The sequence below is a fragment of the Phocoena sinus genome, chromosome 19, assembly GCF_008692025.1.
Source record: "Phocoena sinus isolate mPhoSin1 chromosome 19, mPhoSin1.pri, whole genome shotgun sequence".
Classification (NCBI taxonomy): domain Eukaryota; kingdom Metazoa; phylum Chordata; class Mammalia; order Artiodactyla; family Phocoenidae; genus Phocoena; species Phocoena sinus.
The window spans coordinates 55,302,366-55,328,858 of record NC_045781.1 but is presented as its reverse complement, the minus strand read 5'-3'; the positions used below and the strand labels follow the sequence as shown (position 1 = coordinate 55,328,858).

General features: G+C 49.0%; 1 protein-coding gene across 5 annotated transcripts in view; it reads right to left on the bottom strand.

Annotated features, from left to right (window-relative positions):
- Positions 1-3,226: 3,226 nt before the first annotated feature.
- USP10 (ubiquitin specific peptidase 10) overlaps positions 3,227-26,493 on the bottom strand; it is an 88,100-nt gene continuing 64,833 nt past the window's right edge. For 3 of the 5 annotated variants that reach the window (XR_004346848.1, XM_032612446.1, XM_032612449.1), the window contains one exon: positions 23,041-24,069. Coding sequence is in view for 4 of the 5 variants with exons in the window: in XM_032612446.1 (XP_032468337.1) it covers positions 23,882-24,069 (188 nt within the window). In the remaining variant the exon portion in view is untranslated. Of the gene's footprint in view, positions 5,022-5,350; positions 5,451-23,040; positions 24,070-26,493 lie in introns of those variants that run through there. The other 2 variants (XM_032612448.1, XM_032612447.1) reach the window with 2 other exon arrangements.

Sequence of the window (26,493 nt, the reverse complement as noted above, 5' to 3'; positions counted from 1 at the left end):
GGCTTCCCTGGTGGCGCAGTGGTTGGGAGTCCACCTGCCGATGCAGGGGACAAGGGTTCGTGCCCCGGTCCGGGAAGATCCCACATGCCGCGGAGCGGCTGGGCCCGTGAGCCATGGCCGCTGAGCCTGCGCGTCCGGAGCCTGTGCTCCGCAACGGGAGAGGCCACAGCAGTGAGAGGCCCACGTACCGCAAAAAAAAAAAAAAAAAAAATTTATAGGTGAATCTTATTTTCATTACGCTAATGGTGAAGTCATAGCTCTTTTTCCTTATTAGTACTTATTATTGTTTCTCAGTGTAAGAATGGAAAACTCAGGAAGTAATCCTCTAATATCACTTTTAAAAGAAAAACGAATATTCTAATCTTTAACACTGGGAAGTAGTTCATTTCTAGTTTTCTGGAATCTATGCCAAATGTTCCCACATCTGAAAATGTTTTGGTTCCTAAGTTCAGCAGTGATTCACCCTGGCATTCCCACTTGCCCGACTTTACTCTGCTGGTGTTGTGTCCCAGGCAAGTGATTTAACCTCTGTGTGAGTCAGTTTCCCTTCCTGAAATTAGCAAAAAGACTACCTGATTTCTCCCTACCTCACAGGGATGTTGTGAGGATAAATGTGTTCACGGAAGAAAGAAATTATATAAAAATCTCAAGGTATTATTTTTATGGTATTGTTACCGAACAGAAATAGAAAAATTCAACAGGAAAAAAAAAGAAAAGGGAGGTGGGGGTCAGAGTCGGAGGAGGAGGAGGTGTGATGCAGAAGCAGAGGCTGGAGGGGTGCACTCTGAGGCTGGAGGAGGGGCCACGAGCCAAGGGATTCAGGCGCCTCTAGAAGCAGGAAGAGGCCAGGAAAGAGATTCTCTCCTGGAACCTCCAGAGGGAACCAGCCCTGCTACACCCTGACTGTAGTCCAGTGAGACCCATTTTGGTCTTCTGACCTGCAGGCCTGCAAGACCATAGCTTTATGTTGATTTATATGCTGTTTTAAGTCTCTAAGGTTTGGTTCACTTATTACAGCAGCCAGAGGACACTAACACTGATCCATGATTCGCTGTGACTGCAAAAGGGCATCCGGGCAGTCATGAAGCTGGGCCACGGGCTCCCGTGCTGCCCCTCAAAGGGGAAACAACTGTGAGTCAGCTGCAACGCAGGGAACGGCTTCCAGGCAGCGCGGCTCGCACAACACAGCACTCGGCTCAGCCCTGAGTCAGCTGGCTCCAGAGGTGCCGCTTTAGAGCCTCTTCACCGGAAATGACCCGGGTTCGCCTGGTTATTTTTCAAGCAATCAAGTAACACTTTCCAGATGCAAAAGTCGGACAGGGGCCAGGCTCAGCCTTCATCCCCGTGGGCAGCAGCCACCCTCCACCACTGGGGGAGCCCCAGGACGCCCGCAGAAGCTCGGACCAGACTGGACGTAACCGTGGCTGAGACCGCGGGCAGAGACTCCAGGCATCCTCGGCATCTCCCCTCGCTGTCCTGCTCCTCCGTGCACTTCTCATCCCTGTGGGACAGACAGCTACGCTCACACATGGGCTCAGAGGTATGTCTCTATTTTCTAAAACGGGGTGGTTGGAGGTGATGTGGGAAGTGGTACTCGGACTTGACAATAAGCAGTATCTCAGTTTCTCTCACTTGAGAGCATCTCTGCTCATTCGAAAAGTCTCAGGTCACTAATCTGAGATGCGCCACCCAGAGCCTCTCATGGCTGCTTCTTCCTTGACTCTCTCCTTCCTGTGATGCCTCCTGGGGTGGGAGGAAAGTTTAGGGTCTTTGTGGTTTTCTCGGGGGAGGGGAGGGGAACCCACCCAACCCCCAGATCCTTTTACGAGACACAGGAGCCAAGATTAGTGTCCTGGGGCTGCCAGAACAAATGACCACAGACAGGGGGGCTTAAGACAACAGGAATCCATTTTCTTGCAGTTCTGGAGACCAGAAGTCTAAAATCAAAGTGTGGGCAAAATATCTTCCTGCCCTTTCCAGCTTCTGGGGGCTCAGGCGTTCGTTCCTGTGGCTGCATCACCCCAACCTCTGCCTCCGTCCTCACACAGCCTCTCCTCTTCTCAGAGGGACACTGGTCGTTGCAGTGAGGGCCCACCTGGGTGATCCAGGATGATCTCATCTTGAGATCTGCTACAAGAGACCACTTGATCACATCTGCAGACTCTTTCTCCAAACAAGGTCACACTCGCCATTCTGGGGGTTGGCGCGTGGACACAGCTTTTTAGCAGGCACCTTCAACACACTCCAGCAAGCTTGGGCTCAGCTCCGGCCACTCCCTCCTAGCCAGGTCACTGCAGCAGCCTGGGCCCACGGCGCTGCCCCATGTTGGAGCTCGCCCGGTGCACGGTGGTCTCCCCTCCACGTCGCACTGGGGGTGGCTCTAAGCCCTTCTGCTTTCAGCCTCCCCCTTAATCTCCCTCCCTCCCTCAGCTCTGGCAGAGGGGGCACCCAGGGGGACATCCCAGGGCACTTCGCCACCCCCGTTTCTTTCTCATTCCCCCCTCACCCGGCTGGAGCTGGGAACGAAGGATTTCCCACCTTCGTGTGTTGCAAGGATGCCCCTTTCACGAAGCCCTGAATTTTACTCCCCTATGGCTGCTAATCAGCTTGGAGGCCAAATTCAATGCGTTTTTTTTTTTAATTGCAATACAGTTGATTTACAATGTTGTGTTAGTTTCAGGTGTACAGCAAAGTGATTCAGTTATATATATACTGTTTTTCAGATTCTTTTTGATTATAGGTTATTAAAAAATATTGAGTATAGTTCCCTGTGCTATACAGTAGGTCCTTCTTGTTTATTTTATATATAGTAGCGTGTCTTTGCTAACCCTAAGCTCCTAATTTATCCCTCCCCCCTACCCTTTCCCCTTTGGTAACCATAAGTTTGTTTTCTATGCCTGTGAGTCTGTTTCTGTTTTGTAAATAAGTTCATTTGTATCACGTTTATTAGATGCCACATATAAGTGATATCATATGCTATTTGTCTTTGTCTGGCTTACTTCACTTTGTATGATAATCTCTAGATCCATCCATGTTGCAGCAAATGGCATGATTTCATTCTTTTTTATGGCTGAGTAGTATTCCATTGTATATACGTACCACATCTCCTTTATCTATTCATCTGTCGACGGACACTGAAGTTGCTTCCATGTCTTGGCTACTGTAAATAGTGCTGCTATGAACACTGGGGTGCATGTATCTTTTTTTTTTTTTTAATTTATTTTTGGTTGTGTTGGGTCTTTGCTGCTGCACACAAGCTTTCTCTAGTTGTGGCGAGTGGGGGCTACTCTTCGTTGCGGTGCGCGGGCTTCTCATTGTGGTGGCTTCTCTTGTTGCACAGCAGGGGCTCTAGGCGCACGGGCTTCAGGAGTTGTGGCATGCAGGCTCAGGAGTTGTGGCGCACGGGCTTAGTTGCTCTGCGACATATGGGATCTTCCCAGACCAGGGCTCGAACCCACATCCCCTGCATTGGCAGGCGGATTCTTAACCACTGAGCCGCCAGGGAAGCCCGCATGTATCTTTTTGAATTAGAGTTTTCACCTTTTCTGGCTATATGCCCAAGAGTGGGATTGCTGGATCACATGGCAGTTCTATTTTCAGTTTTTTAAGGAACCTCCATACTGTTCTCCACAGTGGTTGCACCAACTTAAATTCCCACAAACAGTGTAGGAGGGTTCCTTTTTCTCCACACCCTCACCAGCATTTGTTATTTGTAGAATTTTTGGTGATAACAGGCCTGGCTCTTGACGCATAAGTGGGCGCTAAAGGGATTTAGAAAACCTTTGTCTTTACCGGTGTCCATTTTCAGGCCTCTGATCTCAGTAAGAACTCTAAAAGCTAGACTCCGACTCCTCTCTCATGCTGAGCTCCTGAAGCATCCCTGTTCCCCCAGAGGCAGACAGAAGCCTCAGCTGAGAAGGGGAAAGGCCAGGTACCCCGAAACACGAAAGAGGAAGGGGTATCTGCGTGTTCTCATATGATCCCCCTCTACTGACTAGCGGCGCCCACACTGACCCAAACCCACCAGCAGGGGGACGCAGAGGCGTTTTAAAATCAAACCTATAGGAGGTCGACTTCAAATAGAGCTCAACCAGTTCCAACAAACGTCTATACCGCACAACCACAATCACAGGTAGAAGGTTTCCACCACCTCGTGCCCCTCCCCAGTCAGCCCTGGGCCCTCCCTCACCTCCCACCCCCCTCCCACCTCCCCCAGCTTTGCCTGTTCCAGCAGGTCCTGTAAATGGGATCACACAGTGCATTAAGAGATGACCCTTCCCTTCCCCTAGAGGTGAGCACATTCAAGCCTCCGGCTCGTCAAGCCTGGCCAGTGAGGAAAGACTTTACAATAAGTTAAAACGCATTGATTTGTATGCTAAAAAAAATAATACAGGGGACTTCCCTGGTAGTCCAGTGGTTAAGACTCTGCGCTTCCAATGCAGGGGGCACAAGTTCCATCCCTGGTCGGGGAAGTAAGATCCCACACGCCGAGCAGAGCGGCCAAAAAATAAAAAATTAAAAGCTAACACCCCCCCCCCCAATAATAATAATACAGATGCCATGAGGTTGTTGTGAGGTTTAAACGCAAAGTGCCCAGCACTTCTTTAGAAACCTGTAAACGATAGTCATTATTGCTGTGCCTCCTCTCTTCCCCACTTTGTGGCCAGAACTGTCATCTGAACGTTCAGGCCTGACCAAGACACTCCAGCTTCGTCCCTGGCTGCCTTCCGGGGTCCCCTCCCGCCCTGCGCCCTCTTCCCCGCGCCTCCCCTCACACACAGCCGCCCATGCCTCCGCCTCCTGCCGCTGAGCCCACAGGGCCCTTCTGTGCCCCTGGGCCTTGGTACATGCTCTACCCCCTCCGCCTGGGGAGCTCCCGCCTCGCACGACCCAGCGCAAATGCTACCTCCTCGGTGAAGACAGACGGCTGGCAGGTCACCGGTGCTTAGGCCACTGTCCTCCTCAGCGGCACCTTGTGCTTCCTCTTTTCTTGCATTTATCATGCAATTTACTTTACTCACCTGTCAAAACGGATGAAGTAAATGGAATCAACTGAATTACTGATTCGTCACGAGGCTGGAAGACTGTTCTGCGGCCCCATGGCCTGGGGGCTTGCGTGGCTGGTGGGCAGAGATTACGCCCCATCTCCTGGCTTTGAACTTAGCCATGTTTGACCACTTTCTTTGTTCAAAGGGCTTCTATGATGGCCACAAGGAGAACAGGCCACACTTGGGGGACTGGGCACAGAACAAAGATGTGGGAGCTGGAACGGGATCCAACCTGCCGCCTGGAGGCAAGCCCAGCGGAACCTGGCACAGATCAGGTGATCCCCACCCCCATCCCCAGCTACCTGCAGTTGTGGAAGCCAGGTGACGCCAGCAACAGCATCTCTACGACAAAGACCATGTCTCGTTCCCTCTGTCTGCTCAGCACCAGCACAGGGCTGATTCCTAAGGGGAAGATGTTTCAGAAGGCCCTGTTAAACATTTTATTGTTCATCTCACCCGTGGGGGAGAATAGACAAAAATGGGAGATCCGAGCACAACGGGCCCTCTCGGGGACAGCTCCGGGCTTCAGAGCATGGGTTCTGATGGGTGGACAGCCCAGACATGAATTCCAGCCTCTGCTGGAAGGGCTGGAGCCTCAGTTTCATCACCCACAAAGTGGGGCTAATGACAGCGGGGACCTCCCAGTACTGCTGGAAGGAGCAGATGAACTGAGGTAGACAAAGCTCTGAGTGTGGTGCCTGGTGCGCTGTCACTCACGCCCGTCACCAAAATATGCCCTAAAACCGATGCACTGGAGAGACACGCCAGCCAACCCAAGAGTAATTGCTGGACTTCGCAATTACTGGAAAACACTAGTCAGAGGTATGCTGTGGCCAGGGACATTTTGGAGCATGGAACACGCAGCTCTGCAGAGAGACGCTTAGCACAAGGGAAGGGAGGAAAACCACAGGGAAAAGGGGAGCCGAGGTGAGCTCGTCATTGCTGCGGGCTGGGCTTTTAGCCATCACCTCACTTCTCCCAAATTTCCAGAACTCTCCATCTTGCTCCTTTGACAACTCAAACCATAGACACCACACCTGTGAGCTTGGGGAATAAAAGGCACTTGGCTTCTGGGGTAGGTTTACTCTGTTTCCTACTGGTAACCAGAGGCAAACCCAAATATGCATTTTTATTATCATTGACCTTTTCCTTAACCAATTAATTGTCTCATGACTGGTCTCATTATTTTAGGGAAAATGGCTACTTTCTGTACATCCCTAATGAAACTTTAACTTTCTAAATATCTACAAGTAAATAAAAGAGGTAAATTAGAATCAGACAAGCTATGCAATTGATCTAAAAGAAGAGAAGAAAAAATGATAAAAAAGTAACAAAAGGTAAGACAAATGGAAAGCAAAGAGCAAGATGGCAGGTTTTAACCCAATGATGTTATTTATTTTAAACATAACTGATCTCAACACGCCAATTAAAAGGCAGAGGTTGTCAGACTGTATAAAAAAAGCAAGGTGCTGGGGACTTTCCTGGTGGCGCAGTGGTTAAGAATCCGCCTGCCAATGCAGGGGACACAGGTTCAAGCCCTGGTCCGGGAAGATCCCACACGCCGCAGAGCAACTAAGCCCATGCACCACAACTACTGAGCCTGCACTCTAGAGCCCACAAGCCACAACTACTGAGATTGCATGCCACAACTACTGAGCCCATGCACCACAACTACTGAAGCCTGCGCACCTAGAGCCCGTGCTCCACAACAAGAGAAGCCACTGCAATGAGACATGCACCGCAACAAAGAGTAGCCCCCACTCACCGCAACTAGAGAAAGCCCGCATGCAGCAACGAAGACCCAACACAGCCAAAAATAAATTTAAAAAAATTTTTAACAAAAGAAAAGATTAAAAAAAAGACACCTGTACCCTTACGTTCATTGCAGCATTATTTACCATAGCCTAAGGTATGGAAACAACCTAAATGTCCACTGATGGATGAATGGATAAAGATGCTGTGTATATATACAATGGAATATTACTCAGCCATAAAAAAGAATGAAATCCTGACATTTGCAACAACATGGATGGATTTAGAGGGTATTATGCTAAGTGAAGTAAGTCAGAGAAAAACGAATACCATATGATTTCACTCATATGTGGAATCTAAAAAACAAAGCAAAACCAACAAAAACTCACAGACTGTACACTTAAAATTAACACATTATAAATCAACTATACTTCAATTAAAAAAAAAAAACTCATAGATACAGAGAACAGATTAGTGGTTACCAGAGAGGAAAGGGGCTGGAGGGTGGGTAGAAAGGGTGAAGGGGGTCCAGTGTATGGTGATGGGTGGTAACTAGACTCATGGTGGTGACGACTCTGTAGTATATACAGATGTTGAACTATAATGCTGTATACCTAATACTTATATAACAACAACAAAAAATAATAATCACAGCAAGTTATTTTGGGTAGACATTAACGAGCAGATCCTAAAATACACATGGAAACACAAAGAATATAAAATACTCAGAACAAATTTGAAAAAAGAAAAAAGTTAGAAGGTTTACATTCCTATTCAAGATTGTTAACATAAAACAGAAAGCAAGACCCACACACATATGGTCAATTTTTTGTCTGGGAAAGTGCAAAGGCAAATTTGATGAGGAAAGGATTTCGAGCACCTTCAACGAAAGGTGCTGGAAGAATTAAATATCTAAATGCATAAAATTAACTTTGATCTATACCTTGTACCATATACAGAAATGAACTCAATCAAATCAGAGACCTACATGTAAAACCTAAAATCATAAAACTTCTAGAAGAAAACACAGGAGAAACTCTCTGAGACCTTGGGCTAGGAGGTGATTTCTTAGATACAATATCAAAAGCACAATCCATAAAAGAACAAGTTGATAAATGGGATGACAATGAGTTGTTGGTTTACAATGTGTATAGAGATGATATATGTGGCTACAGTAGCATTTAGTATGGGGGAGGGGTACATGAAACTATACTGTCGCAAGGGTCCTGTATTCTCCTGGAGTAATTCAATATGAACACTACGTAGGTTGTGATCAGTTAAAGATGCCTATTGAAATCCCTAGAATGACCATTAAAAATCATGGGTGTGGGGCTTCCCTGGTGGCGCAGTGGTTGAGAGTCCGCCTCCCGATGAAGGGGACACGGGTTCATGCCCCGGTCCGGGAAGATCCCACATGCCGCGGAGCGGCTGGGCCCGTGAGCCATGGCCGCTGAGCCTGCGCGTCGGGAGCCTGTGCTCCGCAATGGGAGAGGCCACAACAGTGAGAGGCCCGCGTACCGCCAAAAAAAATAATAATAATGGTGTTTTCCATGACAAGAGGGAATGCTTCTAAAACATACTAAGCAAAAACAGAGAAAAAGAGCATCATATAAGGGTACAAGCCTAAAAACATATATATACATACGTGTGTGTGTGTGAGAGTGTGTGTGTGAGTGTGTGAATATAAAAAGGCCAAAAAGAAATATTCACACATATGAATGTTGAGATTACAGAGGTTTGGGATTTTTTTCCTTACTGATCAATGACTAACAAACACGTTTCCAGTGAGCATGTATTACCTTAGGGGGAAATGTGCAAAACAGGCAAATGAAAGAAATGTGAGGGAGGGAAGAGAAAGAAAAAAACAAGGAGAGAAGGGAGGGGGGGAGGAACAGAGGGCGCAAAGGAACACCTGTTGCCAGGGATCTTGGACAGCAGATGGGGGAGGGCTTCCCCACCCTCTAAGGCACCATCAAGTGTACGACGACCTGCCAGGCACCTGCAAGAGCTGGGCATCCGGTGAACGTGGAGGAGACACGTGCCTGTCAAACAGTTCGCACCTGGAGCCGCCTGGTCTGTCCTCAGTATGGACTGAGGGCAGCTGGAGGCACGGTGCTGCTTTCCTATTAACTGAGAACAGCAAACAAGTCCACTTCCTGCCTCTGTGCAGGCGCAGGCGCAAATGATGGGGATCAAGTGCTTCTGGTGCGTGGATGGGGTCCCAGGGTAGCCCCACTTGCGGCCTGTTTCTGAGATTGATCAAAATAATGAGGAGGGGGCTTCCCTGGTGGCGCAGTGGTTGGGAGTCCGCCTGCCGATGCAGGGGACGCGGGTTCGCGTCCCGGTCCAAGAGGATCCCACGTGCCGCGGAGCGGCCGTGCCCGTGAGCCGTGGTCGCTGGGCCTGTGCGTCCGAAGCCTGTGCTCCGCGATGGGAGAGGCCACGGCAGTGAGAGGCCCGCGTACCGCAAAAAAAAATAATAATAATGAGCAGTCAGGGAAATTCCTACTTCCACCTCTTGGCAAGCCCTAGGGGACGGGTCGGGGCTCGGGCCGCTGAGTCAGTCTTGCTGACCAGGACAGGGATGGGTCAGCGGAAGAGAAGGTTCTAAAGTTCCCGTGAGTGACGGGATCTTGCTGCATCCGCAGAAGGCGCCAACTCTGGCGGGGAAATGGCAGCTCTCCACACAGAAAGGCAGCTCTGGCCTCCCAGAATCCTTAACCAAAACAAAACATCATCAACGTACAAACTCTTCAAGGATAACTCTTCTTTTGCCAATATTTCCTGCCAGGAAACAAAACTCATCTGAGAGGTTAACGACTTAGCTATTTACGAGGTCTCTGTGACACAGGGGCTGATCCGCCGGTTATGAATCAGAAAGGTTGTGACCAGCAGAACGCTGAAATTACAAAAGTATGTCCTTGAAGGATGAGCCATCCAGCCCGCTGTGTTTACCGGGAAGACGTGTCTTCAGAATTTGATTTTTTAGTTTATCCTGGCTAAGAGGCACCATAAAAATGGGCCTGGGTTTGAATCCCTGCCATAGTGCTTCCTTGCTGTGTGCCCTTGAGAAAATCACTTGCCTTCTCTGGCCCTCACTCCCCTCTGTGAACGAGGATAGTAAGCATGATCTACCTCCAAGAGCCGCTGTGGAGATAAATGAGAGGATTATGAAGTGCATATTGGTCAGGACGCATTAAGCGCTTACTAAGTGATAGCTCTTATAATTAGTATTTAAAATACAGACTCTGTGCCACGTGCGTTTGACCCAAGTGTTCCACTGCCTAGATGCATCGTGCTCTGTTAGCCGAGACCGCAAGCACCCTCCAGTGGTGTCAGAGCCTGGGCCCGGGACGCAGAGACCAGGTAGGACCCTCACTCTGCCACACCTGTCCTCTCTGTGGCTTAGTTTCTCCATCTGTAACATGACAGGCCTCAGCCAGCTCCCTAAGAACCCAATCCCCTCTGACCTTCTCCACTTTTCCAACGAAAAGCAGAACGAAAATCAGCTCAACACATACAATCGGGATGGAGATGGACGCACACGCGCCCAGGAGAGTTGAATTCAGGGTGAACCTTACACTATTGTAGAGGAAAAAGGCTTCTAAGCTTAAACCTGATTGACTTCTGGGTCCCTGCGATGCCAGGACGTGCTGAGTTCCTTGACACCCTCAGCTGCCATGGGCTCCCACAGTGATTATCATCATTAAAAATAAAACCATGGAGGTCTGGTGCTGTCAGGATGCACCAGCACTGTCCCTCCTGCCTCTCCCACTGAAATCAACTCAGAAGTAAACAGAGGCAGACAAACGGGGGGAAGAGCTAGAACGCAAGGCATCCTGGGGCGGCGGTGAGTTTCCACGCTTCTCCTGGTATCTCCTGGCCTGAGCTCATAGGCGCTGGGAGGGAACCGCGCACCAGGCAGGGCAGAGAGAGCTCCGAGAGAACCCTTCTGTTTCTGCACTGGGCAACAGCAAAGGGAAGAGTTAGAGAGAGTGGGGAGTGCCCTGAGTTATTCTCCCTTTGTTCTGTTTCCGCCCCCCCCCCCCCCCCCCCGTTGTCTCCTGTCCCGGCCCCCAGGGAGTCTGCGGCAGGGAGGCGGTTGGGCAGGCACCTGGAACTTCAAAATCTGAAAAGCTTCTCTCTAATCAGAAAAACTGTGGTCCCAAGAATGCGGGGGCACCCCCGTGGCTTTTCCCTCACTCTGACCTCTTTCTTGCCATTTGGTCCTGGAGGCAGACAGGGGCAGGAAGAGCATGGCAGAGCCAAGAACTAAGGCCCAGGCTCTGTGGCCATGGGAGGGGGAAGGAGAACCGGAGTCTGGGGAGGTGGGAGGAGGAGGGAACTCAAGAAAGTGACCCATGAAGTGGCAGAGGAACTCCCAGGCTCATCTCTGTGCTGCACACACATGGAACTCTCAAGACATATTAGAAAATGTTTTGAACTGAAAATGAAAATACAAAGTATCAAAATTGGTGGGATGTAACTAAAGCCATCTTTAGAGGGAAATTTATAGCATTAGAAAATACTAGGAAAAATATAATAAAGATCTCAAATCCACCATTTAAGCTCCCACCCTAAGAAACTGGGAAAACAAGAGCAAAATAAACCCAAAGCAAGCAGAAGAAACAAAATAATAAAGACGAAAAGCAAAAATTAATGACACTGAAACCAGTGACAGAAAACCAATGAGAAAATCAATGAAATCAAAAGCTAAAACTTTTAAAAGGCCAGTAAAATTTGACAAATCTCTAACAAGGCTGACAAAAGAGAGAGAGACAGACAGACACACACAAATGGCCAATATTCGGAATAAAAAGGAGTTAACACCATAGATAGACAACAGAGACACTAACAGGATAATGAGAGAACACCCTGAGCATCTCTTTGCACTTAAACTCAACAACTTAGATGAATTAGAACTATTCCTGAAAAGCCACAGATGACCAAAACTCACCCAAGATGAAAGAGATTATCCAGGAGTCCTGTATGGATTAAAGTAATTGAACTTGTAGTTTAAAACTTTCCAAAAAAGAAATCTTTAGGCCCAGATAGTTTTACTAGTGAAAACTACCAAACGTTTCAAGTAGAAATAATACCAGTCCTACACAAGGAGGGAACACTCACCAATTCATTTTAAGAGGCCAGTACTATTCTGACACCCAAACCGTACAAAGACAATACAAGAAATGTGCATGGACCAGTGGCATCACAAACACAGACACAAAAACCTTCAACAAATATTAGCAAATAGAGTCCAGCAATGTATAAAAAATACACTACACCATGACCAAATGGTATTTATCCCAGGAATGCAGGCTGGTGGAGTATTAAAAAACCAATCAACACACTCCATCACATTAATAAACTAAAGAAGAAAAAACACAGAACCATATGAATTGGTGTAGAAAAAAACATTTGACAGAATTCAACACCCAGGCCTGATTAAAAACGCTCAAAAACTCAGAGTAGAAAGGAACTTCCTTAATCTGGTAAAAGACATCTACAATAAGACTAGGGTTGAACTCACATTGCCCAGACAGCCCCTCCTCTGAGCTCTCCCAGGCCCCAACTCCCGTTCTGTGACCAGCACTCACTGCTTTCTCCACCCCACTGCCTAGGTCCTGCTTTCTCCCACTACCTGTGAACCCTTCAAGACGGGAGCTGTCAAACTTCTCGCCTCATTTCATTTATGAGCTGCCTGCAACAAGAAGAAAAACCTAGCACTGAGTCGGTACCAAATAATGGTCTCATGAATGAATTCAATTCACTTAAAATTAACCCAGGATCTGATTCTCATAATAGTTACGAGCATTTCTGGAGGAGGGGGAGGCTGTTTTGTGATGGTGGAGACAGACTGGCCAGAGCTGCCTGATCCCCAGACCCCACTGGCACCAGCATAAATTCTCAGCGCAGAGGTCTCCTTGGCATTTACGGTACTGAGAATGGACAGAGAAGGGCCGCGTAGACACAGTTATTATCAATTAGGACCGGGTTGGAACTACCTGGGGTTTGGAAAAATGTTCTCAGATTACTTTCCAAGTGTTTGATGAAACCCCAAAGACATTTTCCCAGGCATTATTTCCCCCGAAAGTTGTAAACCCATAAGCATTTACATAAGAGTTTAACCCTCAGATTGAGGATTTGTTTGTGCTGAACTCATCCCAACAGAACGGCCCGCGGTGCCCAGACAACTTGTGCTCTGTATGTATTCAAACGTGGACTTCGATGCTTGCATTCGAATGCACTCAACTGAATTTCGTATTAATTCTCAAACCAGTGCCTGAATTCCAAGAGGGTACTGGTTTGACAGATGTGTTTCTCTAATTACTGGAATCAAGATAAGCCTCTGGCATTGCAACATGGCCAAACTTCAGAACTTAGAGAACCCCGGACCCTTGGTCTTCGAGAAGTAGGGGATGGGAGGGGTGGCTACAGCAGCTACCTGGTCTGGCAACACAGGCTTGGAGACACAGAGGAGAAAATATTTCTAAACTTACAAAGTAAAAAATGCCCGGTGTAGAAAAACTGGAATACACAAATAGACTGGGGGCAGGTACCTACAGAGACGAGCACTGGGTGAGGTTCGGATGAAGGTATTTGCTTTCAGGTTTTCTGGGGAAGGGGGTTGTTCTGTTTTTGTTTTGCACTGGGCTTTCGGAATTGGCTTTCAAGGTGGCAAATGCATGGGTGAGATGAAGGGGCAGGGCTGTGTGATTAACCAGCCGTTGGCCCCTCCACTAAAGCTTGGAGCCACCAAGATGCACTGGTCGCCCTCCTGTGGGCAGCAGGGTGAGCTGGCCCGGGGACCAGAAAGCAGGATCCCGGCACTGTCACTCAGCAAACTTCCTCCAGAGGACAGGGACACTGCTTTCTGACCATCTCTCCAAGGCGCACTGACAGGAGGCGCTCCACGGTGGACGGAACGCAGCGACTGCAAACCACCACTAGCTAAGCTTGTTTCCTCGTTTAACAACGGGACTAGCCGGCCCCCTTCCTAAGATTTTGGCGAGGATTAAGATGCTGTGCGAAAACTCAATGTCACCTGGTTACCCTGGCATTTGCTTATCAGGTGACCATTCAATCACCAGTAACCAGGAATAAAAGGGTTTTCTATCTGGACTATGAGAGTTTATCATTTTGAGGATCATTTACCAGTGGATACACTGATACTTTAGTAACTGGCACACCCTGCATATATTTCTGCGAGCTTAAATCTGCCTCCCACCCTGACCCTGGCCCCGGCCGCAGCCGGCCCCGGCCCCGGCCCCCTGCGGATTTCAACACAAAGGGATTGTGCTAACGCTGCTACGGGACGATTATAACTGCAGATTATCTTGGGTGAAAGAAGGTGCGGAGTACATGGGTTCTTTTTGTTTGTTGTTTTTGGAGTACATGTTTTATGATGCTGTTTCTATGAAGTCCTAAGCGGTCAAATTCGCTACGGCAGTGGCTCTCACCTAGAGGTGATTTGGGTCCCCAGGGGACATTCGGCCATGTCTGGTGATGTTTTTGGTTGTCACAACTGGAGGGGGAGTGCAACTGGTATCCAGTGGGTGAGGCCAGGATGCTCACATCCCACAACGCACAGGACAGCTGGCCACACGCAGGTGTCCACGGTGCCGAGGGTGAGGTGAGAAGTGATGTATGACGGACGTCAGGTACTGGTGACCCTTAGGGAGCTTGGGGGCCCTGGGGCCCTGGAAGTGCTCTACACGTTTACACAGGTAAATAAACATGCAAACGGCTCCTGAGCTGTCCATTTCGACCTGAGTGCCTGGCCACGTGCAAGTCACAGCTCGAGGCCCGGCACTGCCGGGCCCAGCCTGGGTCCCCTCCACTGTGATATCACCGCCCTCGCCACAGCCCCCACTTAAGTAGGACAAGGCGTTTTCGTCAACGCATCACTTTTTATTCAAGTGAAATTCCAGGGTTTGGTTGTGGGCGCTTCAATCAAACACAAACCTTGTGAACGTGCAGACTCGTGGGAGCCACTCGATTCTTTTCCACAATATTTTCCAAACCACCCAGACGCAGACAGCAGTTCTGTGCAAAGTGGGCAGGGGGGGCCTGGCCCACCCTTTCCTGCTCCACCGGCTGCAAACCTGCTTGGGGTGTCAGCGCTGGGGGCGTGTAAAGACCCGGGGGTCACCTGCTCAGTGGGCCAGGAGGTCAGACCTGAGAGCCCAGCCGCTGGCTGTGCTCACACCATCAGCTGCGGTCACCCATCCAGCCCAGGGCAAGGACAGGCTGAAGGATGCACTAGCCGGACCCTGTGAGGGTGTCTTGCTGTGGCTGCCGCTGCCCATTCATTCTATTCTTTCCACAGTGCCTTTTATTTTCCCTTTGAATCGTATTACCTACTGTCACCATTAGGACTAACAGGACAAAAACACTGAAACAGACTTGGTTTCAAAAGGGAAGCACTCAAAATGGGCTTCAGAGGACGGCCTCAGGCACAGGGACCTAATGGGGTGCCTGAGAAGGCGACATGCCTGCCATGAGCAGTGAACAGGCCGAGTAGGTGGACAGCTCCCTACACCCAAAAGGAAGGTCTAAACGAAGACACTGAGGCCTTCAGAGCTCGGAGTAAACTGTTTCCAGAAGAGAAATGATGACCGGCCGTTCCCTGTAGAGACCGGGGGCTAGTGTTAAGTTGAGTTCACTGTCAGCACCGTCTGCACAGGAGGCCCAGGCTGGACCCACGCGCTCCCCTGGGTCCGCGCCCCGCTCCCCGGCACCCTTCCTCCCCCTCTTAATCTCCATCTCCTTTGCCTCTCCCACGGTATCATCCCTTCTGTGCCCTGAACTGGTCACCAGACAGAACAAAAGCAGATTTCAAGTTTGCTGTGTTTATTGAATGAAATGTATGTTTTCTTCTTAGTTGTAAACGTGGGTCAGTTGAACTTTTTTTTTTTTTTTTTTTGGCTGTACGCAGGCCTCTCACTGTTGTGGCCTCTCCGGTTGCGGAGCACAGGTTCCGGATGCGCAGGCCCAGCAGCCACGGCTCACGGGCCCAGCGGCTCCGTGGCATGTGGGATCCTCCCAGACCGGGGCACGAACCCGTGTCCCCTGCATCGGCAGGCGGACTCTCAACCACTGCGCCACCAGGGAAGCCCGAGTTGAACTTTTAAACTTTATTTCTTTGAAAACAAACGTTAGGTTGGATGCAAATCTTAGGTTGGACCAGTCTTTGGTTCATTTATTCTGTGCACTGATGAATTTTACTTTTCTTTAAAAAGTCCCATGATAGGGCTTCCCTGGTGGCGCAGTGGTTGGGAGTCCACCTGCCGATGCAGGGGACGCGGGTTCGTGCCCCGGTCCGGGAAGATCCCACATGCCGCGGAGCGGCTGGGCCCGTGAGCCGTGGCCGCTGAGTCTGCACGTCCGGAGCCTGTGGCCCGCAACGGGAGAGGCCACAGCAGTGAGAGGCCCGCGTACCGCAAAAAAAAAAAAAAAAAGTCCCATGATAGCTGTAAAGAAGAACAGCAACAGAAAACTCCAGGGTGTGTGTGTGCAGCTAGTCCTGGGTGGGCATCTGCATAAAAGGAAGACAGAGAGGAATGAACATTTCTACTGAGCGATTCAGAGGGCACCAGGGTCAGTTGGTGACAGGCCGCCCACTACCCAGACACTCACACTATTTTCTAGTGGAAACTCAGCCAGTGGCAAACATTTCCCTATCCTGGGGGGCCCTGACCAGGCAGTGTAGACAGTGCCCAGCTGCCTGGCTTCAACAGAAGCATCCAGAACTGACAGGACAGCAGAACTCAAACGAGGGGACAGGCAAGCAGGGCCAAAGGTCGAGGCAGGAAGAAGATGGAAAATTCAAAAGGTGAATTACCAGAGATGAGGCCCGGCCCCAAGCCCTGTGATGATGCCAGAAGGGACATCGGTGAGCAGGGCTCACTGAGCCCCCAGGCTCTGCTTAGAGATCGCACCTGTTACCTGGCCTAACCCTGTCCCTGACCCCGTGGGGCAGTGCCACCCCCAGCCAGTTCAGACACTGGACCACTGCCCCAAGATCACAGGCTGATTAGCACAGGGAGAGTTTGGAGCACCGGCTGGGTGCTTCCGCACCCCTGTTTTTAATCATTTCACTACTTTGTTTTGTTTTCATGCCACAGCATTGAGAGTTCATCCAGATTTCCCTTCTGTTTCTCTGCTGTATCATCAGCCTCTCCTGGCCACCCTAGTTTACTCTCGCGTGCCAGGACTGACCTGGGCAGGCCGCGGGGATGAGGGGTGGGCGCCTGCACACAGCACAGTGCAGGGGCTCCGAGCAGACTCTGAGCCGATGCCAACTCCCCAGCTGCGCGGTGTAGGCAGAAAGTCCGCCCGGGACTGTCAGAGGGCCAAGTGCCTGGAAAGAGCTCAGAAGTGGGCCTGGGGCTTCCCTGGTGGCGCGGTGGTTGAGAATCCGCCTGCCAATGCAGGGGACACGGGTCCGAGCCCTGGTCGGGGACGATCCCCCATGCCGCGGAGCAACTAGGCCCGTGCGCCACAACTACTGAGCCTACGCTCTAGAGCCTGTGCCCTGCAACAAAAGAAGCCACCGCAATGAAAAGCACCGCAACAAAGAGTAGCCCCTGTTCGCCGCAACTATAGAAACCCCTTGCACAGCAACGAAGACCCAATGCAGCCAAAAGTAAATAAAATTTAAAAAGTAATTTAAAAGCAGAAGTGGGCCTGGTCTGTAGGAAGCCCCACGTCTTCTTAGCTATCATGAGCACGTGAAGAAAATATGCCGTCCGGAGAGGAGAAGGGAGAGGGGCAAGCAGGAGCGCCCCAAGGGTGACCACAGAGGACACTGCTGTGAGTCGCTGGTCCCGACACCCCTGGATCTGCTCCAGGTCACGAGCCTCACGTCGGCAGCGCCCCCGGTGGAGGGCTCCACTGGAGTCAGTGGTCTTGCAGTGGGAGGTGTGGTCCCAGTGCAGCAGGGCGGGTTTGCAGCCATAAGAAACAGGAGAAATCTTCCTAGAAAGGGAATGTTACTCACTGCAAAGTTAATTCACATGTTTACGAACACAGAACAAATTTCACATCAGTGCATCACCCCCTTGCTGGCCTCGGATGTGAAGGTGAGAGTCCTCAAGAAGGCCAGGAGGCACTGACTGATTCTCCACTGAGCACAGAAGTGCTCGGCTTTCAGCTGCAGGTGATAAGATAAGCACAAAGCGAATCCGACCCCACAGGTATCAAGAGTCCAGAGCTGAGCCCGCTGCTGACAACAGGGAATAAACGAGGATGAGTCAGTTTTCAGATCCGGCAGGAAATCCACGCTTACGTAAGAGTCCTTCAATCTTTTTTTTTTTTTTTTAAGCAGAGGGATTTTTTTTCTTAAATTACGTAGAGAATCCCCAAATGCTCATAAAATGCATGAAGAGATCTGCTTTTTTTGGAGGACAGATGAGCTCAAGGTCAGGTTCATCAGACCCAACCCCAGCATCCCAGGGCCACCCCGAACACGGCGCAAGCCTCTCAGAGGGCCCGACAGCTGAAACCAAAAACACTCCACATGGGTGAAGATGTTTGAAAAACAAAAACCAACTGCAATTTCAAAAAAGGACCAAAAACCCCCACGGGGTTGAGGTTTACCCGATTCCTGAACGTGCCGACAGGGACATGGGGTTTCTCAGGAAAGGATCGGGAACCCTTCAATCGCACACATGCATCTGACTGGATTGCTACCACAGAATGAACAAAGCTACCCTAATATTTACTCGTTAGAAAACCAACAATAAATACTTCCAACACATGATAGATAACATGATAGATAAGACAAAGAGCACGCACTTAAATGGGATCTGGGAGGAAATGGAGTTTATGAAGATGAAAATATCTTGGACGGTATCACTCAATGTGAAGTCCTAGAGTCAAAACACTTCCTAAATCGCGCGGCAGCTAGGATCAGGTACATTCCCCTTAACTGAAAGGAAAAAAACACTATTTCTTTTAAATTTACTTTTTATTTTATATTGGGATATAGTTGATTTACAATGTCGTGTCTGTTTCAGGTGTACAGCAAAGTGATTCAGGTATACATATACACACACATATATCCATTCTTTTTCAGATTCTGTTCCCATATAGGTTATTACAGAATATTGAGTAGAGTTCCCTGTGCTATACGGTAGGTCCTTCTCGATTATCTATTTTATATATAGTAGTGTATGTTAATCTCGAAGTCCTAATTTATCCCGCCCCCCCCCCCCACCTTCTCCTTCGGTAACCTTAAGTTTTCAAAGTCTGTGAGTCTGTTTCTCTTTTGTAAGTAAGTTAATGTGTATCACCTTTTTAGAGTCCACATATAAGTGATATCATATGTGTTTGTCTTTCTCTGCGTGGCTTACTTCACTTAGTACGATCATCTCTGGGTCCATCCATGTTGCTGCAAAGGGCATTATTTCATCCTTTTTATGGCTGAGTAACACTCCATTGTGTGTGTGTGTGTGTGTGTGTACACACATAACATCTTCTTTATCCATTCCTCTGTCGATGGACATTTAGAAAACCCCACTAAATTTAAAAGCTTACTTGCCAGCTGTTTCCAACAGAAGACACCTGACAAAATGCTACCGTGCTCAGCAAATCAGAGCTTAGCAAGTCATCCCTAATTATGACCGGACTGTCTGAGAAACAAAAGGGAAGCCCAACTGGCAAACAAATTTACAGTGTAAATCTGCTAAAAGCAGCCCACACTCACTAACTAGGATGATATACCCTCTCTTGTAGGGGTGGGGGGCAGGGGGAGGTAAGAAAAGAGAGTGAAAGATCAGAAAAGGGACCAAGCGTTCGTTCACTGGTTTGTTTATTTACTTCTGAAGAGAAAGAACATCACCACAGGGTGAAGCCAAGCTACAAAGTGAATCTCATTTTTCAAACAAATACATTCGTCTCCAAAAGGTATAAGTAAGATGGGAACAGTCAGTCCAAAAGATGAATAATAACAGATTTAAAAAAAAAAATCCTAGGAAGCAAGAGCAAACGTCTGCTGAGGAAAAAGCACACCTGCTTGGCAATCTGCTGCAATTGATTTTAAAAAGAAAAAACAGCATTAGGTGTAGAGCAGGCTGTTAACACACGGCCTTGTCAGACTTTTTCAACTCTTAAGATTTTTTTCCTAATGTTTTCGAAGCCCACTGATCCTCAGGAAATTGGTGTAATGGGTACTGCCCTCACCGGGCCAGTCGACAAGGCATCTTTCCTTCTTGAGCCAGAGAAGTAATAGAGAAGTCTTTGGTCTCTCTTGATGGACTAAGCCCTTCCAAAGAGAAGCTTAACGAACCATGAGCGAAGTGGCCACGCTGGCAGGACGCCGACTCCTGCAAAGTGAGCCGAGAGCTGTGCAGCGTTGAACTCATAGGTTTACTTGGTTAATCCAAAGCAACTGACTTTGACTGCAATCTTAGCTTTCTAACTAGTCGGCCCGGTCAAGTACAAGCACCCTATGAGAACAATCACCAGAAATTTCCACTAAGGAACAGACATAAAATGATGCATTTGATGATTACAAAGTTACTACTAGCGGGACCCACACATTAGACCATGACTACATGACTGACCCCCTGAAAAATTAAAGAAACAGCTTCTCTGAGCCACCGGGCAGCTGAACATGGCTGTACAAAAAGGACAATGGAAGGACCGCCATTTTTCATTCTGAATGGAACCCATCTCTCATTCTTTCCTTCTGAAAGAGGCACGTGCACTTTCTTGGCTTGGGGCCAACAACACACCAACCAGATAAACCTGATCACATTCTTCGTGTAAGACAACTTCCAAGTCTTGTTAGCAATATTTCACACAGTAAAGAAAAATCTCCCTGTGATGTACTTCTGACGGTACCCTAGCATTCACAGTGGTTTAAAAGCCACTGAGAAAGACATGTCAAATGCTAATGAAGGAAAAACACTAAATTTGTATCCCCAGCACCAAGGTTAAGGGGCCAAGTTCTTAGTGTAAATGACCCTAAAGCCAACGAAATAGTCTTGGAATTATAAAAATACTAAAAATTGCAGCAGGAAACACTAAACGTTTAGCTCAAAATGTCAAGAACAACACGGATAGGCCCACAATTCACCGGGGACCCTAGAAAGCACTGGATTTGCTAGAATGATTGGGTTTTCTATCCAAGGGCCAATCGATCACTGCAGGGACCAAATGCAGATAATCGTGAACTCCAGGCTAGCATCTCCTTGCTATATATTCGGCTCCTTTTTGAGCTTTGCTCTTCGTCTGCAGCTAGGCATGCTGATCCCACTTAAGCACAGGAAAATTGGGAAGCTATTATCTGTCATAAATACAACTGGAGCTGTTAGGGGGTGTGGGATTATGCATGCTCTTTCAGACAACACACTCACGTACAGGGTAACAGAGGAGCCATCTGAGGGCTACCAGACAGCTGAAACTAAAAGTCCGATGTGCCAGAGGGGACAGCAGCCTGAACAGTGAATGCAGGATTTGCCTGGTGGCGTGGTGGTCAAGAATCCACCTGCCAATGCAGGGGACACGGGTTCGATCTCTGGCCTGGGAAGATCCCACATAAAACGGAGCAACTAAGCCCGCGAGCCACAACGACTGAGCCCTGTGCCACAACTACTGAAGCCTGCGCGCCTAGAGCCCGTGCTCGTGCTCTGCAACAAGAGAAGCCACCGCGATGAGTAGCCCGTGCACCGAAACGAAGAGTAACCCCCGCTCACCACAACTAGAGAAAGCCCACATACAGCAATGAAGACCCAACACAGCCAAAAATAAAATAAATTTTAAAACGTGCAGTACCTCTCCACACGTTACAGGGTCACCCGAAACACTGGATGCCCCACTGCACTTAATTCATCTCTAACCACTTTTGAGAGAGACAAGACCTTCCAAAGGAAGGCCTTAGTATCTCAGTTTCCAACATATTTTGGGCTTGACAGAATATGTAACTTAGCAATTTAATGATTATGTAGACACCCTCAAACGACACCTGAGGGAAAATTGCCTCATCCAAATGCACAAGATGTGTTCTAACACTTGGAAGCAGGCTGGCGTACCAACAACGGCACTGTATGTCCGGGCTCTTGTTACAGATCCCCGAGAGAGGCCTTGTTCTGGACAGGGCATTCACTGACTCACAGGGACACTTTAGCCGACATCGCTTATGGAGGCTGCATACTCAGGACAGATAAGCCACTTGTACAGATCGGACCTGACCTGGCTCACGGATCACAACGCAGAACTCAACGCCGGGCTTCAGAACAGGCTCCTTATTCCACGTGTGGCTGGGCTACTGCTGGTGTGGGTTGCATCCCCCAAAGTTAATTTAGCTTTCGAAGTCCACATGTTCCCTAAGAATTGTACATTATTTTAATGAGAGGCTAATGATGTAAGTAGCTGAGCAAATCAGAGTAGGGTTACAGGAGGGCAGGCGGGCCAAGGGGGCAACGTTAGAACTGCACTGCTTAAATTTTTATACAAATATGTATTTATTGAAGTATGTTGACTTACAATGTTGTGTTTCAGGTGTACAGCACAGTGATTCAGTTATATATGTGTATACATTCTTTTTCGGATCATTTTCCCTTTAGGTTATTACACAATATTGAGTGTAGTCCCCTATGCTATACAGTACTGTCATTTTAAAATTAAGCTCCGAACCTGCAGTGGCACATGGCTACAATTAGGAACAGTGGACGGTAAGAGGAACAGCTTGGGGGAGAGGCTTGGAGCACATAAACCCGCTACTCTGGGGACCCCAGCACACTGCCGCGAGCGGCCTGCACAGGGCCTTCGGAACCAGGGCGCCACGGGCACAAGAGCTGCCGGGAGCGGCCTGACGTGTATGACGGCTCTTCTCTTCGTCTCTTCCATCTCAAAAGGCTTCCTTTCCACATCTGGAGGTGGCATCTGAGGCGCAGGTAGGATGTTCGGTAGCAGGCAATGACAAGGATGCTCAGCCATGACCCACATCCGTCCCCCCCTTGAACTCGGCAATGCAGGGGACAAAACGATGGAGAGAGAGCTTACCTCCTCTTTTCTGCTATTTGAAGATTTAAAAAAATTCATTTATCCAAATCACTAGAGTTAATAACTTTGGAAATAGTAAACAAGAATCATCTGAGGGCTTGGGTCAGCTTTCACAAACACGTCAGGCTTCCCCAAGGGCTTATTTTAATTCCAGCAGCCCAGTCTTGCCCACTTGGACTCCGGTTACTGGAAAAGGCATTTGCCGTCAAAGAAACACCACACACGCAGCTTTAAACCAACTGTGTGATTTTTATTGATGGGCGACAACTTTATACTCCTAGCTATCACTAACTGTGTACAATTAGAGACGCGGCATCGTAGAAGAGCAGACAGCAGAATTAGACAGCAGACGCAGGGAATTATCAATCTTCATCATTTTGCCCATTTTTCATTATGTGTACACAGAAGCATGAATGCAATTTGAAATCTTTTAATGGCAATAAAGTTACAATCACCCATCTATGTGACTGACATCTTAACTCCAAATATTTGATCTGCAATGTGTACGTAAGCAGCTTCGCATCGCACAATTATTAAAATGTATTTTTCCTATTAGGAACCAGCAACTCATTTTATGTGTTTGTTTATCTTTTAAAGTAAGAACTATTTCTTCTCTGATAACTGGCTCATTTTTATCATTTATCAAAAACTAAAGGGTGAGGGAAGAAAGTGTGATGGATTAAAAAATTTATTTTTTTAAGGAAAGATAAAATTCATTTTCACAAATTTACAAGTGTTGTTGCTGGTGCAGGATTTATTCTACTATGCAGTTAGACTGGGAATCAAATGCAAGTTCCCCTTCTTACTCAGGAATCGGCATTATTTCGGAAATGTGGTTTTTTGTGTATTTGCTTAAATCAAGCGACAGTCTGTCTCAACCAGATGAATTTGATTTGGAAGTTAGAAGTCAACATAAACTATGTTGTGCACAAACCCCAGGCGTCTCCTTTCATTCTAGCCCATTTTTGCAACAGGAAGAAAGAGTTTCTCTCTAAAGAGCCACTAAAGAGAGGAGGGGAGTCGGTGAGAGCCGGTGCTCTACAAGCAGCGTCGGGCACACACAGCGGCGGCTACAGCAGGTCCACGCGGCGGTAATACAGGAGGTAGGCTGTGCGCTCGGCAGCGGGCTTCACCACCTGGTACTGGTTAATCACCTTGACCGTCTGGTCGTCGATGCGCAGCCAGCCATTGAGACCGATCTGGAAGACGTCCGTGGTGTAGTGGCCGCCCGTGGCGCTGCTGCCGTGGTGGTAGACCACTGCAAGAGAGGGCCCGGGCGCCCGTGAGAGCGGCTCCGCACACCAGCGCCTAAGGTGCCCGCCTGCCCCCGCCACAGACCTGCCTGTCCCACGAAAGGCCTGGCACCAAGGCAGGTGGGACAGAGAAGTGGGATTATACAAAGCAATGCTGTTTCAACTCAAAACCGTTCAACAATTTACAATACAAAGTCATACACCTACATCTTAATAACATATTTAAAATGCTCAATACCTCACAAACTATAAAAGAAATGTCAACTAATGGGGTCGTCCCATCTGTCAGCCCTGTAGGCAGGCTCGTCAGCCGCCTTAAGACTTGATACAGGAGACAGTCCCCTGGGAAGCAGGACACAGAGACGCTCCCTGCAGAGCCATCAGCCAATGGCCCTCTGGGAACGCACACCGAGGCCCAAACATCAGGCCCTGATCCAGCCAATTCCACTTCTAGACTGTTCTCAACAGAGTATCTGAATCTTGGACAAAGTGAAAACATGGAAAAGCCTATATTCACACTAGAAGGAATGCTGAGTGCATTACATTACGATAAGGTGAATTTTTTCGTAGACCAGATTAAAAGTATTTGGCGGTGTAAGAATATGCTTACGTTACATGAAAAAAAACAACAATCTGAGGTCTTCTGTGGACTGTCACCCGTGACAAGGACAGCACCGCCCCAGGAGGGTCGCCAGCGCAGTTAGCTGGGCTGAGTGGGCAGTTGTTGAGTCACCCTGCAGACACCGGTCATGGCTCTCTTTTTCTTTTAAAAAAAATTCCCAATTTCTCTACTGCCACGTTTTAACAGAAACAGTTACCTGTCATGTACTTGTTCATTAAAACTGTGTAATTCAAACGGGAAGCCTCAGTCAGAGGTGTACAACAAATGTAACTGTCGGAAGATGCTGAAAAGGTATTAAAGACACTGGAAGGGCACATCCTCCCCCTTCTATGCAGAGAAGGGGCTGGGAGGTGGCCCAGCCAGCAGCAGACCTGACCCTGTGTGAGGGAAACAGCCTCCAGTGACATTCCGGGGAGGGGGGCTGCAGTGTGGCCAGGGTGAGCTGTGCATTGCCGTGAGTGGCATGAAGGACAGTCACTTGGAGAGAGGGGCACAATCTGGTACGAAATGTCAGCAATAAATAGGCTGAAGGTCAGCGCACTCCCCCACTTGCAGGGACATCCAAATCCACCCAGAGCCGGGCTCTGCGCAGAGGACATTCTGCTGGGGCTCAGAGAACACTGAGGCCCTGACCCGCCGGGGACGAACGCGACTGGTCACTGAGGGACAGCAAGACTGTTGGGCCATCACGTGGGAAACCAGCAACGGAACGAGCAGCAGCTCACGGCTGCATCGAGTCCTGCAGGTCACAGAGATGGAGAGGCTGCCGCAGGGCAAGGGGAGCCCTGACACCAGCATGTCCCTCTGACCCCAAATCCAGCTGTGGGGCGTCTGTCCTGGATTTTCACCTCTAAGACCTACCAGACTTGGTTTTGGTTTTTTAAAGTGACCAGGTCAGTAGGATTTAAAGGACCTGTGGGTTTAACTGATTTGCGTTTCCTCTAAGACACTTCATTTTAAATATTTAGAAGAGAAGCGCTCTACCCGTATTCAGATTTCTCAAGCAGCAGACCTGTACCTAACATGGTGATGTGTCACAGACGCCCGGCAAGCCCACATCACAGAAGCAGAGCTGAGAATGAGAGTTTTCCAAAAGCTCACGCACTATATTAACTGATTTTCTTTGTCCCGCAATCCAAACCATTTTTAAGAGCACCTCTTTACTCACAGTTTACAGAAAACTGCAACCAATCCGGTGACCGTATTTCTGAGATCAGAAGGCTCAGATTCAGGGGTGCAGGCGAGAGCGACTCCAGAAGAAGCCCCGGGCCGGGGCGGGCAGGAGGGGTAGGGGTGCACTCACACCAGGGCCCCCTGACCAGGAGACAAGACTTGCTAACCCTGCCCTTGATCATCACCTTGCCCTGACAGGGACCCCAGGGAGGCTGCAGGGAGACTCGGAGAAACACGTCATCACCCTGGGACCTCAGTGCCAAACCCCAGGGAGCCAGGCTGGACCCTGGGGGCCCTCTGGTCTCAGAGGAAGACCACAGAGAGGCCTCCGAGCTGCCAGCCCAAGGCAGGTCAGGGGGAGGGTGGCTACACGCCGGGAGTGTGTTGCCCACCAGGTCCCAGCGTGAGGCCGTGATTAGCCACCTCCGGGGAGAAGAGCGAGTCGGAGGGAGCAGGTCCTGGTGGGAAGAAAGGGCCAACCGGGCCCAACACCTTCTAACCTGGCACCCGACCCACCCAACGCCCAGGGCCCAATCCAACATCCCAAGAGCTCAGGGGTGGACCGAGGGCAGGAGCGTGAAGCTCTGCTCTGCCACTTAAGGGCACAGAGCGGCCAACGTTCCTCCACGAGTTT